This window comes from Ovis canadensis, chromosome 5, assembly GCF_042477335.2.
Source record: "Ovis canadensis isolate MfBH-ARS-UI-01 breed Bighorn chromosome 5, ARS-UI_OviCan_v2, whole genome shotgun sequence".
NCBI lineage: Eukaryota > Metazoa > Chordata > Mammalia > Artiodactyla > Bovidae > Ovis > Ovis canadensis.
The window spans coordinates 56505742-56524298 of record NC_091249.1 but is presented as its reverse complement, the minus strand read 5'-3'; the positions used below and the strand labels follow the sequence as shown (position 1 = coordinate 56524298).

The 18557-nt window shown below is 54.3% G+C and overlaps 1 protein-coding gene across 11 annotated transcripts; it reads right to left on the bottom strand.

The window, feature by feature from the left end:
- Window positions 1-85: 85 nt before the first annotated feature.
- Window positions 86-17953, bottom strand: PWWP3A (PWWP domain containing 3A, DNA repair factor). 11 transcript variants are annotated; one of them, XM_069591999.1, is made up of 14 exons: window positions 17392-17953; window positions 16211-16339; window positions 15559-15644; window positions 14424-14494; window positions 12170-12862; window positions 11192-11293; window positions 9492-9562; window positions 8121-8197; window positions 7595-7655; window positions 6262-6337; window positions 5947-5997; window positions 5053-5489; window positions 3953-4041; window positions 86-1451 (listed from the first exon to the last, which is right to left on the bottom strand). In XM_069591999.1, exons 2-14 carry the CDS (start codon window positions 16265-16267, stop codon window positions 1397-1399), a joined length of 1926 nt encoding a protein of 641 aa, XP_069448100.1. In that variant the 5' UTR covers window positions 16268-16339; window positions 17392-17953; the 3' UTR covers window positions 86-1396. The 11 variants fall into 11 exon arrangements, with proteins under 11 accessions (XP_069448100.1, XP_069448099.1, XP_069448106.1 ...); XM_069591998.1 differs by having other exon boundaries at window positions 17257-17826; XM_069592005.1 differs by having other exon boundaries at window positions 14424-14562; window positions 15478-15644; window positions 17392-17431.
- Window positions 17954-18557: the final 604 nt, after the last annotated feature.

Below are 18557 nucleotides of genomic sequence, written 5' to 3'. Positions count from 1 at the left end.
GAAGCAGTTGTTGGGGACAGGGTGGCTGCCTGAGTGCCTGAACATGGTGGGCTGTAGGCGGATCCCAGAAAAGAGTAAGCAGGGCTGCAAAACGGTCTTTAATTCCAGTCTCAACAGTTCAGTTCCACAAGCAAAGCTCACAAGCAGAGCTCAGAACACAGATATATAAAAATACCTGACGGTAACGGAATAGTTCATGTGGTCCCCTGCCCCCAAGAGCGTACTGCTCTCCACCTTGACCCGTTTAAAGAAGGTTCAGTGTCAAAGGACCTTCCAAAAGTGGGTGAATCCTTCCAAGCCAGCCCAGCCAAGACACCCCTGGGGTCTCCTTGGAGGGTGGCTCAGCCGGACCTTGGGCCAGCAGCTGCACCTCTGCTCAGGGTCATACAAAACCAGCAGAGAGGTCACATGCCAGTGCCCGGTGCCTGCAGTGATGGCTGTGCCTCCTTCCTCCTGGACCACTCCACTCTGGTCAGGGCCCACTCCTTCACCCCTCCACCCCCCCAACCCCCACAAGAACCTCTCCTCACTGGCTGGGCTCAGACTTTGTGGTGCAGCCATCACAGTGGGGACCTGGCTGTCTCCTTCCACAAGCAGCTCCACGTCACCTTAGAATAAATAATCTGTGGTGTATAGAATTTCTGTGACCGCACTGAGGACCCAGCCTTCAGGCAACTGTCTCCGAAGTGGGGGCCCCTAGCCTGGGACCCTCAGGTGGCAGGGGACCTGTCCGTGCTCTGGCTTTAGGACAAAGCGCTGGTTTCCGCAGGTGCCAGGCCACGACCCCATAGCCCAGGCCACATGCACAGTGACCTTGGCCAGGCTGGATGGGAGCGATGACCACTAGGGATTGTCACACTGGCCCAGGAGTGGGCTGGGTGGAGAAACCCACAAAGAGACCGAGGAGGAAGTGGCCAGAGAGGTTCAAGGTCTGCCTCTTCTCTGTCTGAGTGCCAGCAGAGGCAAGAGTGTGGATGGCAGCTGGTCTCTGGTCTGCCTCACAAACACCTGGTTTTCTCAAAAACACAGAACAGAGGCACAGCAAACTCAGGAGCCGGTATGAGAGGAACCGCACAGAAGAGGGAAACAAATGGAAAAACACACTGATGTGCTGGGAGCAGCACACTTGTATGTCTTTTAAACTCCTGTTGAATGTCAGATACAATGCTTTTTAACATAAAAAACAAATGTGCACCTTCTATGAACCTACGCAGTACAGTCACAGGTAATGACGTGAAGTTTAAAAAAAATAATAATAAAGTGTTTCTGTTCTTTAAAAGCCTGTTGGGAAGTATACCTTCCACAAGAGCCAGGAAAATAGAACCCGCAGACAGGAGGCGGCAAACGGCCAGCCCGGCCCCGAGAGCGCAGGCATGGAGCACTGCCACCGCCTGCTTCAGCATCGCCGATTCCGTTCTTCTAGGAGCTGGTTATCAAATATTTCTTTTTCCCTGCAAAAACAAAAGGAGATCACTTCATTTTACTCAGTAATTGTGTTTTAATAAACGTCAACAGTCTCCCAAGGCAACAGAAATAAAAGCAGAAATAAACAAATGGGACCTAATCAAACTTACAGGCTTTTGCATGGCAAAGGAAACCATCAGCTTACAGACTGTGAGAAAATATTTGCACATGATGTGACTGCCAAGGGCTTAATCTTCAAAATATACAAACAGGTCGTACCACTCCATAACCAAAAACATATAAACAACCCATACCACTCCATAACCAGAAGACAAATGATGCAATTGAAAAATGGAGAGGACTTATATAGACATTTTTCCAAAGAAGACAGATGGCCAAAAGGCAGATGAAAAGATGCTCAACTTCACTCATTATTAGAGAAATGCAAATCAAAACTACAATGAGGTCTCACTTCACACTGGCCAGAATGGCCACTGTTAAAAAGTCTACAAATAACAGATGCTGGAGACAGTGTGGAGAAAAGGGAATCTTCCACTATTTGTGGGAATGTAAATTGGTGAAGCCACTGTGGAGAACAGGATGGAGGCTCCCCTCAAAATTATTAAAAACGGAGTTGCCGTATGATCCAGCACTCCCACTCTTGAAAAAATATCCAGATAAAACTATAGTTCAAAAAGATAAACGCACCACAATGTTCACAGCAGCACTACTGACAGTAGCTAACGCAGGAAAGCAATTTAAATGTCCATCAACAGATGACTGGATAAAGATGTGTACACATACACAATGGACTACTACTCAGCCATAAAAAAGAATAAAATAATATCATTTGTAGCAACATGGATGCAACTAGAGATTATTATACTAAGTGAAATATTTGTAGGTTTTTTTTTTTTTTTTTTGCCACACAGCATGCTGTGCCGGATCTTAGCTGCCAGCTACAGATGGAACCTGATCCCAGTACGGAGAATGTGGTGTCCCAACCACCCAGGAAATTTCCATGCTAAATGAAGTAAATCAGATGGAGAAAGACAAATACTGTGTGATATCACTTTATGTGTGGAATCTAAAATACGACACAAAAGAACTTCTTTACAAAACACAGACTTCACAGACATAACTTATTGTCATCACAGAGGAAGGGTTAGGGAAAGGATCAATTGGGAGTTTAAGATTAACAGATGCAGACTGCTATGTATAAAATAAACATCAAAGATTAACTATAAAGCACAGGGAACTACACTCAATATCTTCTAACAAATTAGTGAAAAGAATTTGAGGGAAAAAAGATATATACGCAAACATACATACATATATACTGAATTACTGTTTCCCTGAAAATAATGTAATGTTATAAATCAACTACGTGTCTGTTAAAGACAAACAACACCCGTCATCCCTTAAACAAGAAGTGAGTGCTCAGTGAGGACACAGTTTCATTTTGGGGATGGTGTCCTGGAGATGGCGTGGATGCTACACTACAATGTGAATGAACTTAATGCCACTAGGATGTATGTTTAAAAGTAGGGAAGGTGGTGAATATTATGTATATTTCACCACAATGGGAAAAAAATAAAACTACAAAGAAAAGAAGATGAAGTATCAAGTCGTCGTTAAGTGACTATTATCAGGTAGTTGACTGGCCGCTCCTCTCAGGCTAAACAAGAAACGTGACCCTGAGGGGTATGCCCTTGAGGGAAATGGGGCACGCAGCCTAAGGACCCCATAAGGAGACCTGACCTTGTCTCTGTGTGAAGGTTCAATGGCTTGTGCATGAGGACCTAAATGCAACTATGGTGTGAGAAGATGGGGGAGGTAGGTGCATTGGGATGGACCCACTGGACAACTAAAACCCAGCCCAATGGAACCCTGGCCGCCCAGGCTCAGCCTCTTGGACCATGTCCCCAAGGCCGCAGAGAGGGACTGGTGCAGCCCACAGCCCCAGGACGTGTGCAGTTGCTTGGGTTGTAGAGACAGGACACCCTCTGACTGTCGCCTGAGCATGAGGGAGGTGCTGGATGGGGAGGGGCCACCTGGACTTCGGTCTCCATGAGCACCTTCTCTCTATGCAGTTACAGGGATGGCCAGCTGACCACAGAGACCAGGGACAGACTCCACTGTGAGCGCCTGCTCGGCCCTGGCCCAAGACCCTAGTTGAGTCTTCAGCCTGTCAGGGCCACGCGGCCAGCCTGCTCCCAGCCAGCCTGGCAGCCGGCCCAGAGCCGGGATTAGGGGCTGGGAGGCCAGCCCGGGGCGGCTCACCATGGATGTAGAGGAACATCTTGATCACTGCATTCTTCCTGCCAGCCAGGGACGGCAGGCGGCAGCTGCCGCTTAATCTCACAGTTTCCTCAAACAGCCGTGGCAGCAAGGTGACGGGGGAGGACAAGGGGCAGGTGGACGTCAGCCCTGAGGATCAGTTTGGATGAGGTGGGTCCAGCTCTGCCCACTCGGACCAGCGGCCCCAAGGCCCAGCCACCCGCATGCAGAGACAGAGCCCTCGGGACACAGTGTGTGGCCCACCTACCGGGAGCTCAGCACCGGTCCTCGGATATATTTCTTCTCGGCTGTCTCGTAGTCCACCGCATCTACTGCTGAGATTGCGCAGATGATGGCCTGCAAAAAGGTAGCGCGGGTCAGGCTTGGGCCGTGCGTGGCCACTCACATCAGGCTTGGAGAAGACCACAAAGGTGGACAGTCCAGGCGCCAGGGCCCTCCAAGCGCCGGGCTCACACACATGTACACCATCTGCGAAATCTCTGCTCCCAGTGAAATCGGCAAGATGAGAGTTCATGGCACTCAAAGCAGAGAAAAGCAGGACCCAGGATGTCCCTGGTGCCAAGTGGTTAGGACTTTGTGCTCTCACTGCCAAGGCCCAGGTTCAGTCCCTGGTCAGGAACTAAGATTCCACAAGCAAGATAAACGGTGCCCTCCTCCACCTCCCAAAAAAAGGCAGGCCGCCAAACAAAACGCAGCTGTAAAAATCTGACTGAACCAAAACAAACAGAAAAACACAAAGTGGTCAACTGAATACACATTAGATGTCTGGTATCACAGATCACTGTTGGTTACTCCAGGTCAAAGAGTACTTTAGTTACTTCAAAATTCTTAGAAAGTCCTTCTCATTCCAACCAGGGGTCCCTCACCTGGGCACGGCTGACACGGGGCCATCCTGGGCTGTAGAGGGTGGAGCAGTGTCCTGTTCCATGCCAGGAGCACCCGACTTGTGACAACCTCCGATACCCTCAGTGTCCCCAGGGGGCAGAGCCACCCTTCCTACACTCACATTAAAGTGTGTCCAGAAGAAGGGGCTGGAGAAGCATATGGAGCAAGGCCACCGCTGCAGATGGGAATGGACACATGAGGGTTCACAGAGCTGCTTTATTTTTTAACATACTTGAAATTCTCTGCGGTTACAAAGCTCAGTGTTCCTGAGCCTTCTGGTACAGTCCCACACATTCATTCTGTTCCCATCCGGCAGTGCCCTCTCTGAACTGAGGCTCAGGTGGCACCAGGTTGAGGGAAGATTCCTGGAGAACGACACCCGGCCCCTCCAGCCCGCTGCACGCCCTGGGAGACCCTCCCCACACACACACCCTGTGCGCGGAGGGCCCTCTGACCACTCACCTCAGGCAGTAGCACATCCAGGATAAAGCGGATGCCATCTCCGTGCCCACGTGCCAGCAGCTGGCAGCCCGCCTGCTCGTACACACCCTGCAGGTACTTGACCACACGGTCCAGCTGCTCCTCGTCCTCCAGGTAGGTCTCCACACAGGTCATGTACTGGCCAGAGCTCAAGAAGGTCTTCAGCCACCGGGATGGCTTCTTGTTCCTCAGGATGGCCCACAGGTGGCTCTCGGCGCCCCGTGCCTTCACAATGTACTCTACCAGCTTCTGGTTGGCCCGGTCCCGGGCGGCCCGTGAGCGGTCAGGCAGCACCTTCCTGTAGGCTGGCCTCCTGCCCTGTGGGTTCCCAGCCACAGGCTCCTCGGGGTCTCCCCCGCTCAGCTGGGGGAACCTCGTCCCCTGGACGTCCTGCTGGATGGACTTGCGGACGGGGGAGCCTGTGAAGGAAGCACACGGCTTCCCCTAACTGGGCGCCCTCAGCAACCATGTGGGCAGGGGCCAGGACACCCCACCTGGGCAGGAACCCCCACAGGACCCTCACTGCCCTTCCCAGCTTTGGCCCCCACTGCCCACCCCACAGAACCAGTATCAGCTCATCTGCACTGCTCTGTAAGGACCAGTGCCACTGAAAATGCCCAGGACAAGGCAGAGGGGAGGAGCCACCCAGATGCCCCAGCTCTGCACACTTGGCGAGTAGCTGCTAGTACGGACAGTAGGTGGGGGCCCTCAGCAGGGGGATCTGTGGGGCCTGGAGAGCCGGGGGTGGCTGCACAGTCAGCCTCAGGCTCGGGACGCGCTGCCCACTGCACACCCCGTCCAGAGATCAGACAGAGAAACTGCCACGTCTTGAGGGCCAAGAAGCAAGTCCTGCTTTGGAGGAGTTGGTGGACTTACTTATGTCAGCCGCATAGTATTCCAGGAAAGAGCCGGCGAAGGAGCCACAGCCTGCAAGGGCAGGAGGGAGCCGGTTACACAGGACCAATGGCACCAAGCTGTCTGCCGGGTGTACACCTCAACTGCGACCAGGACCAGGTAGGGCACCCCTACCCCTCCCAGGCAATGAGCCCCCGTGGATGGAAATCCCCTGCATGCAAAGGAAACTGTCCTGTTTGGACCCAGGATAGAGAGGAGAAGCCCACCTGAGGGCCAGACTGTGCTCACCCTGGGGGCATGAAGGGAAGCCCACATCACCGCCCCAGCCCCACGCACCGAGCCGGACCCTGTAGTCAGTGATGAGGGAGACACACCAGCCGATGGCCTGGGCGAAGTCCTCCTTTGCCTCATCCTGCAATGAGACCCGGACGGCAGTTGTCAGCAGGAGGCCGCAGGCAGTGCCTCCTTCGTCCTGTGTCCTCAGTCCCTCGGCCAGGAAGGAACCTGAGCGGGGCTCCCGAGGCACCTCTGGGGCCGGGGCTGCTCAGAAAGTGGTCACAGCCCTCAGGGCCAAGAGAGAAGCAGAGACCTGAGAACAGGAACGGAGAGACCCCACCCCACTGCAGCTGATGGGCCAGCAGACAGAGGGGACATGGGGTGCGACCAAGCCCACAGGAGAAGCCTCTGTGCCTGCGACTCCAAACAAACACTCTTCCCAGAGTGTTGGCAGGAGGAGGGTGCTGCCTCCAGGGTGGGAGACCCCTGAGCTGGGAGGACCAGAAAGACCAGCCCAAGACCCACAGGTGTCTGATGGGAGCAGGCAGGTAGCTTGGGGTGAGGAGAGTGCTCGGGCCGTGGCCAGGCTCACTGACAGGCGCTTGGGACAACTGGGGTCTGGCCCCAGGATAGGCAGCCACTCCCACAGCCCATTTCCAGGAAATAGGAGAATGGTGAGGGATGCCCAGACACCAGATCATTTATGGACCACATGCCATCTCTGCAAACCTAGGTGTCCCCCTGGTATTTAATGCACATGATCTCAACCTCAATTCCTGCTCTCCTCCTGCCCCCCACTATCGTTCCTGAAAGCCCAAGGATGCGCTCCACATAGGTGCCGGCCTTCCAAACAGCCCCCAAACACCCTAGGCCCTAGCTCACTGACCATGGCCAAGACGCTGCTTCCCAAGCAGGGAAGCCTCATCCCATACAGAGCCTGAACCCTCTGACTGGGCCAAGCAGACGCTGGCATCAAGGTAGAGCTGACACAAAGCACTATCTCAAATTAGACACAGTGCTCTGCCTGCACCAGCTCCCGGGGCGCAGACAGGTAGGTCACAGGGCCACGAGGGAGCCTCCCTGAAGAGCATGGTGCACAGAATCACGGCCCCATCTGGGGGCAGCAGCTCAGAGCCCTCAGCCTCAGCCTGAGCCCTACCACCTTCCCTCCAGGGGGCACTCTGTCCCCCACCAAACAGCCACCCTGCACAGGGTCAGGGGGAATGGAGGGCAGCCTCCCTGGAGGCTGAGACTTTAGAGTGATGACCTCCAACAGAGCAGGCAGGGCCAAGTGCCACTCCTGGGATGGCCACTGTCTGAAGGTACACATGGGGACAGGGTTACCAACCATCAAGCCAGGAGCTCAGAGCAGCACAAGGAATCACCCACTCACCAGAAGTGCCTGCTTCTCTTTGCAGTCAAAGTGCTTCAGTCGTCGGAGCAACACTGAGATACTAGGAGCAGAGAGCAGAGATTAACGGGACTGGTGCCATCTCATGACCCAAAAGCCCCCCTCCTCTGGGATAGCCCCGCTCATGGGGGAGGAGGCCCCAGGGAGCCAGGCCTGGGCCCAGGTGTACCTCCAGGGGTCCCTAGGCACCCCCTCCTTGGCAGCAGGGTGTTTCTAAGACCGGCTCTGGGCAGACGGTGCTTCTGTCCCACGATAAAGGTCTGTGGGGGTTACCGAATGGTCACCTGGCGGGGGGTTGCTCACAGGCCTTCAGGGAGCGCACTGTGCTGTGGCTTGTGGGGGCCCATGGCCATCCAGCAGGGGGGATTCTGGAAGCCAACAAGCAGTCTGGAAAACCCAACTGTCTGGCCAGGTGTCTCAATACAGCCTTTGTGGGGGTGCTCCGTCAGGGGTCAACCCCAGGGTCCCCCCACCTGGAGCACTGGGAGAGCAGATAACGGTACTTTACCCTCTCCCTCTGGGGTTCATGTTCCCTTCGATGAAGAGCACGCTCGCCTTCTTATCTCTCCGCCTGACGCTCTTGACCTGTAGGCAGACCCAAGAACACAAGGTGTCCAGCACCCAGGACCCAGGAGGCTGTGTTTGGGTTTTCAACATTTTCGTGGTGTCACTTTGTCGAGTGTGTGACAAGAAAGGTGGCTGGCCCGGGGTGACCAGGGCACAGCTGACATCAGGAAATCTCAGCAAGCACTACTCAGCTCCCAGCACTGTTACAACTCAGCAGAAGTGGGTGGGTGGGGTTCTGGTCAGTTTTATAAAAGAGGAACCACAGCCGCTGTGAGCACCCTTCCTCCTGCTGAGTCTTTTCAGGCTCAGGGCGCATTCCTCCTCATTCTGGGGGACAAGCAAAGTGAGCTTGGGGAGGTCCACAGCCAGGGGATGGCTGGCCTGACTACCCCATTTCCTGTACTCACTGGGCATTTACAGGGCTGGCCCCAGTTAACCAAAAGCTCCCCTGGGAACTGGTAAACAGGGAGGGGCATGGAGAAGGCTGACAACCACAAGGGGACATGGTGCCTCCGGCAAGCAAGCGCTGAAGGGAGGGAAGGGGCCCCAATGGTCAGGTCCCAACTGCCGAGGAGCCAGGTTCACCTGCACGGCCGAGCTTTTTCCACAGACACCACGCAGGTTTAATCCTGTCCTTCCCAAGACTGGCAGTCACGTGCCTGGAGGCCATGCTGACCGCATGAGCCGAGACTCACCACAGCAAAGAAAGCTGCTCCACAGGGTAGAGACCTTTCAATTCACTGCCTCTTTCCCAAATTAAAGACCTATAGCTAGAACCCTGAGAATCCTGTCCCTGCTGGAAGAGGACACAGGATAAATTCAGATGGAAATAGAAGGGGCAAAGGCAGGTGGGTGGTGTCTCGGCTCAAAAATTCTCTACCTGACCCACTGTGTGCACCCTTCGGGCACTTGGAGGAGGTACGACCATGTTTAAGGGTGTCCATCCCACTGCGGGTACAGCCAGAACCTCAAACACCTGCGATTACACGTGGTGGACCCCCACCCTGACCTACAAACTAAAAAACTCAAATGTACAATATTTAAAATGGGCAAATAGTGAGCATTTTTTCAGAGTCGGCCTTTCTAAAGCTGCTTGGTGAAAACCTGACCTACGAGGTTCATTCTCAGCAGTGCCGGGAGGCTGAGACCCCTTGTTTAGGTGAACTCGTCTCTACATTGTTGTTCACGGACCCACCGTTTCACCAGCAACAACAGTGAAAACCCTGTCCAGGCCCAGTGTCTAGAATATGGCACCCTGGGCTGCACGCTAGGGAACCGACTGACCAAGCGAGAAGCAGAGAGGTGTTCTTACCACGGCCGGCCAGAAGGGGTATTTTTGGTATTTATGCCAGACTAGCATCCCTACTTCAAATGAAGGTGGTTCTAGAATTTAAAGGAAAGAAAAAAGCAAAAAAGAGACATGTTACATCCATATCAAGCACCAGACAAAGCTGCTTGAGAAAACACAACCACAGAGATGCTGCTCAAGCCCAGTGTTAACGTGGTTCCTGGGACAGATCCAAGAGTCGGGAAGGCAGGATGCATTCCCAACCCTGGAACCTAAGCGCTGGCCACCAGCAGCTGGGGTACGCACAGATTTCCTGGTGGGGACCACGCATGTACATGCAGGGGCGCAATGCCACCTCTGCCACTTTTCTGAGTCTCAGATTACTCCAGGGCAAAGCACTTTTTAAACATAGCACATAAACAGAAGAGACCGTGGCACACAGGAAGGACCCTACACAGGGAGTAAATTTCTGAGCTCATCTGAGAAACTGGGGGCTTTAAAAAGCGGGGGAAAAAAAGAAGAACTATTTAAATAATCATAAGATAACTACAAATGATTTCTGAATAAAATTTAATTATATCCTCAACCAAAAAAAAAAAAAACCCGAACAAGTAAATAACACAACGATAAAAAACCAGGTAACAAAAGCAAGCATGCAACAGAGGCTGCTCGCAGACCCCGAGTGAGGCTCATGGCTGAGCTGCAGCATATGACAATAGGAAGAGCTTTGTGGGACAAGGGGCCATGATGGAGGAAGGGGAGATGCCTGGGGAACAAGTGGAGAGCTGGTCACCCTCGGGAGGAACACAGGGCCACCCAGGACAACAGTCACAGGAACAGTCAATCCAAACACCAGCAACCAAAACCCATGGAAGACAAAAGCAGGAGAAAGGAGCTGACTCTAGGGCCTCTGGGGGCTGAGTGACCCCCCTCCCCCCAGGTGGACAGAAACGCCCTCTGCAGGAAGGTACGGCGCCCCTTTTTGTGCCTGCAGGAACTGACCCCAGTGATGCCCCAAGAGCCCACACACTGCAGGGCCCCAGGCTGGATGCATCCAGACCCTCAACAGCGGGGTAGGGCTTGGCGACTGACCCACCCCTCAACCGTCCCTCCCAGTAAAGCGGGTCAGCCTTCCAGCCAGGCAGGAAGGGCCCCCAGACCACCCCGTGCAGCTCCAGCCACGGTCTCTGAATGCACAAACATCTCAGGCTAAAAAGATTAAAAAACAAAACTAGACTACGTTAAGATGAATGGTTAATCGGTGAGTGGAAAACTGAAGCCAGTCCTCAACTGTTTAGTTCGAGGTAACTAACTATCCCATGGCTGGCTTAGATGCTTGGGCCTGTGTCCAACCCCTGCCCGGGAGGACAGGGCAGCTGACCTGTGCACTGCTTAGCGCTGGGGCGGGGGTCCTGCGTACACCTGGGGGGGGCGCCCACCCTGCTGTGGGGACACTGTTTGGGAGGGTTGAGAGACAGCGCCAGGCCACACCCAACGGTGGGGACAGAGCCCATCTGTTAACTTGGCCGCCCTCCACCATTCCCTCCGAATGGCGTCCTGGGAGCCTCCCCCACCCCCCCACACGTGTTTGTCCTTGAGAGAGGGGAGCCAGGGCTCCCTCTCTGTGAGGTCTGGGTTCAGGACAAAAGCCAAACAGCAAAGAGACCTTCCCCAGGACACGGGGATGTCAGGGACCTCACCCCAGGAAGGTGCCAGTCACTCACCGCGATACAGCAGGATTCTCGGGGGCTCCTCGTCATCCTCGTCCTCCTCCAGGAGAGAGTTCACAGCGCTCGGCTCCATAAACTCTTCAGACGATGGTCGGGCTGCCAACAAGGATAGATCAGACCTTACTAGTCACAGTCCTGGGGACTTAGCCAGGGAACACCACCCCCCGATCCCTGAACATCAGCTAAGAGAGCAAAGCCACCACAATGTGGACTTGCCTTCAGCCTCGCTCGGTGAAAGCATGTTCAACAGAGGAAACAGGGCAGGAGTGGCCACAAGTGCACAGAGGGCAGATGAACGAACCAGGGGCCTGTCCCTCCCTAGGGTGCACTCAGCCACATGGGGAGGATGCGGCTCTGGGGCTGGCCCCCTTCAAAGTAGTAGTCCCTGCTTCACTGCCACTGCTGGGGAGAGGGCCCCCTGAAAGGGGAAGAAGAAAGGCAGACACCCGGAGCGAGTGTGGGCAGGCAGAGTGCAGTACCTAGCCATGCAGAAATGAAGATCTCCAAATTAGCATTTCAAAACTAAGTGGGATACTAAGGCATCTCAACAGAGAAAACCATAGCGCATGGCTGCAGCCACACAAAAACACATGCACGCGGGAATCCTGAAAAGTCAGGGGCCTTTTAAGTGAGTTAATCACTTCTGAGATTCCTGCCAGTTTAACGGGAGTGCATTAGGGCTTCTGCAACGGGAGGAGAAAGGAGTTAATCCTCCGGGAGCAGACACGGTGGTATCTCGGCCACAGTGTGCCCCTCCAGTCCCTCTGCCACCAAACAAAAATAAAAACACAAGTATGGGAGGCAGCTGAAGTGCTTAGAGCGTGGTGGAGATACAGAGAGAGAGGCCCCAGGAAACTTCTACTCAGGATCTATTCTGGTAATGATCTCATTAAAATCTGGGGCCTGGCTCTGGATCGGCCACAGGAGAACCCACTGCCAACCTCTCCCAACTCACCCTCTCAGGGCCTTTACCTTCCTTCAGTGGCCGGATGTCAGCTGCCTCCTCTGCAGGGCCAAGCTGAGCAGGGCTGTGGGGACCCATGTGAGCCCTCGGCCTCTGGCCACCGTCCAGGCCCAGGCGCTCTGCAGGACAGCTATCCAGGGGACTCAGGTCCCTGCCTCCCAGAGGAGAGCACAGGGCTGCCAGGCCAGCCCCTGTCTCACCATCTTCCTGGCCGGCTCCCTCTGAGGATGGACCCACTCTCTGACCCGAGCGGGGTCCCTGTGCCGGGTTCCTCCCTTGTTTACTGAGGGGTGTCATCCAATCTGCCCGCTGTTTTCTGGATGCCTCCCTGTCCTGAACGGCACCGCTGGCTGAACACACAGCTGGGGCATCCGGGCCTCCGCTTCTCTTGAGCCCCTCCTTGTGGTCCACTCTGCACTCCAGATCCTCCTCACCAGCTGGCAGGCCGGACAGCCTCTGGGACACGCGTTCCCTCCTTGTGGGCCCTGGACTGCCTGCCGTGTCTTCAAGGAATGATGGGGAAAGGCCAGGCTTGGGGGGCCAGGAGGCTGGTTCCGTGGGCTTCACTCTTGGAGGCCGAGGGGTCGTTCCTTCCCTGGAAGAGCTCCCTTGTCTTTCATTCAAGACATCCAGAGCCACGCGGAGTGACCGCCGGTAGGTCAGCTCCTCCAGGGGCGCAGTGGGAGTCCCATCCTGTGAGGCTGTGGGACAGAGAAAGAGGAACAAAGCCTGGTGATGAGCGGGCCCCAGGCTCCAGCACCCAGCAACACCCTGCCAGCTCTGGTGTGTCGCCAAAACTGGTCCTCACACCTGAAGAGGGGCTGATGCTTCTCACCGGCATTCTCCCCAGAACAGGGACTTGGGCATCAAACCACAGCTGCTGCTTCAGGGCTGCAAGGCTTCCTTTCCCCAGAAAGCACACTGACTGAGCCTGCCCTGCCTGGGCTGGTATACTCCTTCAGATTTCAAAACAATACCGCCCACAAAATGTATTCAGATATTTCTCAAATCCTCTCTGCCTTACAATTTCAATTCAATCAGGGTCAATAAATAAAGGATACTGCTGGCAGGGTATTCTTGGGTAGGGGCGGCGGGGGTGGGGGTGGGTAAGAACAGCTGCCTAAAAGGCTCTTTGTGGGCCAGCAAATTGTCCACACTTCCCTGCAAGGGCGTTTCAAAGCCAGTGGACAGCATCGCAGGTGCAGAGATTCCAGCCTGACCTCCCCACCGCCACAGTTTATTCATTCATTCCCATGCGCGGTTCTGGCGCCCTTTATTTGAACAAGATGACGGACGCAATATCAGAACTCAGCAGGCATAAATAACACCTCCGTTGGCACAGGACTCTGTCCTGTTTAATATTAAAGGCACCCACAAACACCAGCCCCCCAATACGATCTGCACAAACAATTAGTGCGGCCAAGAAGTGGTGGTGGATGCTGCCTGAGCTGGGCACCCTGCTCTGAGCCAAAGCCATTCCCCGAAAATGCAGGAAAACAGACCCTATTTCCCAGTCACCGCTGGGAGATCCTGGGCAATCTTTTCACAAGACAGAAAATTCTCTGCACATGGAATAAGCTCTTAGGTGGGGCCCCAGTGGGTCTGGGAGGGGGCAGTGCACCAGGGGTTAAGCTCAGACAGACTCCAGCCAGGTCTGTCTCACCTATGACACTGACCCTCGAGGAGATGGGAGCCAGGGCTCCACTTCCAGCCTGCCTCGCCCTGCCCTTGCCTTGGCCCCCACATCCCTGCAGACACCAATGGCCAAAAGGCTGGTGGCAGCGACACCGTTTTTTTCTCCCCTGGGCTTGGGCGACAGAATGTAAATATATACCCAGCTGCTTTTTAAACCTTGGACGGAGGCCAGACCAGCAAGAGAACCATTTTACAGTCTTACTACAGATAAGTGGAAAAAAAAAAAAAAACCCACACAGAAAGAGGAGAAGCCTCTTGCCCTTTCTTGGGGGAGGTGCGTCCCTTCTGAGTGCGCTGCAGGCCGTGGACGGAGCCAGCGGGCCCTGATGCTGCTGTCACTGGCCATCCGTGGGCGGGGGGGGGGGGGTCAAGGACAGGACGGGCTCGAGGGGCAGATTCTAGGTTAAAGACAGCAGCTCCTCTAGTTCAGGGAAATCACGTTTCCTTGAAAGAAGGGGAGAGACGGGGAACGGGGTCCCTCTGTATCCGGAAGGCCAAGTCTGTTTTCTCCTAAAATGCCCCGTTGCTCTTGCCAGACCTCACTGGGACAGAAAAACACGCTCTCACCTAATGAGGAGGCGATGTCTTCAATGTGCACCTTTCTCAGGACCTTGGCTTCCGCGCTCTTCACCTTAATCCTGGAGGGACAGGGATGCCCGTTATGCGCCACCAGCAATGCCACCGAGACCTTCGCAAACGTGTTTTGCTTTAGACGACAAAAGAATCAGATTCGTTTTCTTCTTTCGCACCCTTTCACTCAAACTAGGAGTCACTGCCAACCAGGAATTCAAGCGCCTGAGGTTAGAGGCAGCGAGGACCCTTGTGAATGTGGCTGATTTTTTTTTTCCCTTTCCCCTTTTAAGACAGAAAAAGGCTGGTTGGATTTAAGACTAAAAATGAATTCAAATTGTGACTTTTATGAGGTACATCCCACTTTCAACTGCACAAATAACTCCTTTGTTAGATTTCCAGAGTGGATGATAATGTCACTAAAAGCTGTTTAGCGCCCGGCAGGCAGGTGTGTTTTAGTTTAAAAGGATGTGCTTCCCTTTTAAACTCGAGTATTCAGTTACTTTCCCAGCCTCAGGGAAAGTGTGAGCTGCGGACTAAGCAGGCTTAGGATCGCTCTAAAGAAAGGATGGGGACCCGGCGACGCAGGAGCAGGGGTTGACCGTTTCCCTCCCTAGTTAGAATCGGGAATTCACCAGAAACGTACAACCTGGGCCATTTTAATCGTCCCCAGTCATCTGTGTCCTTCCACCATGGGATGTAACATGCTACCCTGCGCCCTCCATGCATCCGCCTTCTGAATGCTAAACACCACTTTCTTATTACAAGCACAGGCTCAAACATCAAATATCCCAGAACGCAGGGGGCTGACACACGTTTCTGAAAGAAAGTCACACAAACGTATCTGTAGGAAAGAAACAGGCCTACCTGAACCCCAACGAGAGTCTACCAGCATATAATTTACACCCATCCCATTTTTGTACTGATCTCTCTGGATATCAATACCACATAGAGATTCTTCAATTTCCAAAAGTACATAAAATAAAATTGGTTGTTTTCCTCTTCAGGTTACTGTGACCACACTGATAAGCAAAGAGGTGAGAAGACTTACGAGCAGACTTCACTTTTTTTTGGGGGGGGTGGTGGTATCACAAATCCCATGCAGAGGGACTACAAAAACACAACACTTAACTTTTTGTCTAGGGAGAGTATCTGAACGTTTAGAAAAAATCCTTTTTTCCTCTTATTTTTGGCTGACTTTTCAGTTCCGGCCAGAACCTACATTAAAAAAAAAACACACACACAACCTTGTTATAAGCCAAAAAACACAGCTGACCCTGACAAGCAGTAGCAACATATAAACACAAAAGCAGTGGATGATTCTTATAGAATATAAGATAGGAGTGCAGACACAGGGAAACTGAGGCATGAGGGGACAGCAGCAGACCGGGACCAGAAGCAGGGTCTTGCCTCAAGATTTGGCCCTCTTCCCACCACACTGCTGGAAAGCGTCAAGACAGTCCTGTTATTTACTATCAGGGCTGCTTGCCAAAAATTTCCTTGAGTTATAGCCTTACATGCCTTTTTATAGCTGACAATGCTAAAATTCTTTTTTTTTTTTAAATCGTGAGAAAAAAAAGACACTTCCGGAAGTGTAACCTTGTAAGCACTCGGCCAAAACCCCATTAGACCAGGAGCAAGGACCGGTGCCAACAGATCTGAGCACCAACTGCTCAAACTCAATTATTTTGCTGAAGCGACTCCTAGGTATCTCCCGATAAAGATTTTACTTGTCACCCGAAAGTCATTTCTAATTCCTGAAATTACAGAATAATGGCTGTCACCTTTGCGGGCCATAATCGCTTTTTCCATCTGCAGAGGACATACTTGGCATCCGTCATGATTTAGACTCATGTGGCAAGTGGTAATGATTTGGCACAAACAAAGTACTTGAAGGTCTGACGCGATGTGCCCTGCAACAAAATTTGCACGGTGGTTTATAACATCATTTGCTTCCCACTTCAACTCTTAAGGCCACCACAACTCTTAAGGGCGAAGGTGAGCTGGGCTGATCCTCAAGTAGATGGTTCAATTCCATCATCCTGTACCAAGGGGCTCTGTACCAAAAGGAAATGACTGGCCTTGATGCCTGGGGAGGCGCCTGGATTATTTTCACAAATAAAATTCAGTCAAATTCCCTCCCAAAGGTCCCGCCTATTTTTAAAGGGCTCCTGAATAAATCGTCCCCGTACTGAGGGCCTGCCTCTGACCTCGGCACGAGAGGCGTTTTAAACGGTCAAAGCTTACAATCCTCCCGTGTTTGGGGAGCTAAACTGACCCCGGCGCAAAAAAATAAAATCGGAAGAAAACGACTGCTCTTAAAGGACGGGGACAGCTGCGGGCCATTCATTACATCAACCAGGAGGGCTGATCTGGCTGCTGACAGAAAAGAGGAGCTGGGGGGGTGGGGGTGGGGGTTCGTTTGTGTAAAGTTGGGGGGGTTCACCACAGCAGGAGACTGTGGGTCCATTAGCAGGAGAGGAGGATTCAGGCAATAGAGGTGGGGATTCGGACAGCAAGGAGGCGATTCAGAGAGAGGAAGCCAGGTTCACGGAGCAGAAGTGCGGGTGCAGACAGCAGAGGCTGGGTTCAGGGCAGGGAGGAGGGGGCTCAAAAAGCAAAGGAGAGGCTTCAAAGCGCAGAGGAAGGGTTCAGGCAGAGGAGGAGTTCAGTGAGCAAAGGTTCAGAGAGCAGAGAGATTCAATGAACAGAAATGGGAGATCCGCGGCCGGAGATCCGCCCCGGGGAGCCTCTTTCGGGGTTCGCCCCTCCCCCCAGGCCCAGCCCCGCCGCCACGGCCGGCCCGAGGGGCGCAGCCTGCCGGGCTCACCAGGCCCCTGGCCTCCCCAGCGCGGCGTTCCCGAGCCCGGTGCTGGGGGCGAGGAAGCCGCGGCGGCCTAACGGCGGTGGCACCCGTGCCGCCCCAGGCGCCGCCGCCCGCGCCCGCGCTCGCGCTCCCGCTCACCGCCTCCACCGCCGCCGCCGCCGCCGCCGCTCCCGCGGGCAGGGGGCGGGGCCAGCCTGGCGTCGGCGCCAAGCCACACCCCCGCCGTCGACCAATGGGACGCCTGCGTTCGCGTTGTGGCCCCGCCCCTTCCGCCCCGCAAGGCGTAGAGTGACGGGCGGGCGCGCGCGCGAGGCTGACTGACGGGCGCGGGCCGCGATGGCTGGCGCTAGGTGGGCGGTGACGGCGGCGGCCTCCATCTTCCCGGCTCAGGCCCCGCCGCCTTCCGCCTGCCCCGGTCGGGTCCGCGCGGCCCCTGAGACTCCTGCCGCCGAGGCCCTGGAGGAACAATTGAGAGCCTTCCAGAACTTTCCAAGGTCGGAGGTGCCTGACGTGAGGCGCCACGGCGGTTCCGACCAGCGTCCACCAGAGGAGGGGTAGTGCGTTTTCGCAAGTGACCCACTCGTGTGGGCGTTGACTTGGGAAGCAGCTACCACGCTCGGGCCCGCCTTCCCGCTGTGGAGTCGGTGTGAAGACACTGTGCAGTGAGATGTGCGACGTAGCGAACCCACAAACGGCTCCCGCCCCCCACCTCAGCTCCAAGTGTGTTTGTTCCATCAAAGGCAGAAGTTGGGATTCAGGGTGGCCGGTTTGGGAGCCTGTGCTGGCCGGCCCGCCTCGTTCTGGGAAGTTTTGTGTCAAACGTGGCGGGGCCCTGGGGCCCAGCCCACGCAGGGACAGGTGACCACTTGGCCCGTCCCGCGGGGATCAGAGTCTGGGTTAACGAGGTCTAGGTGACCAGTGGGGTCCCTTCATGGCCTCCTTACCTGAATTAATGGAAATATCGTGGGAGGGGGCAGGTGTCTCAGTCCTTTAGTGATTTGGATGCTCCGTCTCCATCGTTTTAGAAAATACCAGATTGCGGACCTCTCTGGTTGTCCAGTGGCTAAGACTGAGCTACCAATGCCAGGGTTCCATCCTTGGTCAGCGAACTAGATGCCACATGCCACAGCTGAGAGTTCACAAAACTAAATGTCCCACATGCTGCAGGGAAGATCCCACGTGAAGGCAACTAAGACCCGGCCCAGCCAAATAAAGATGTTTTAGAAAAGAAAATATAGATTCCGTCCTGATACAGGCTCCCTTGCTAGGGTGTGTGTAAATACGTTTTCATCTTTGATTCGGTT

Coding starts and splice junctions, on each gene's coding strand:
- PWWP3A (XM_069591996.1), bottom strand. CDS start 16,267: ATGACGGATGCCAAGTATGTCCTCTGCAGATGGAAAAAGCGATTATGG. Junction 9,563..11,191: donor GAGAATCCTGCTGTATCGCG/GTGAGTGACTGG, acceptor TTTAAATTCTAG/AACCACCTTCATTTGAAGTA. Junction 5,490..5,946: donor ATACTATGCGGCTGACATAA/GTAAGTCCACCA, acceptor CTTCCTTCACAG/GCTCCCCCGTCCGCAAGTCC.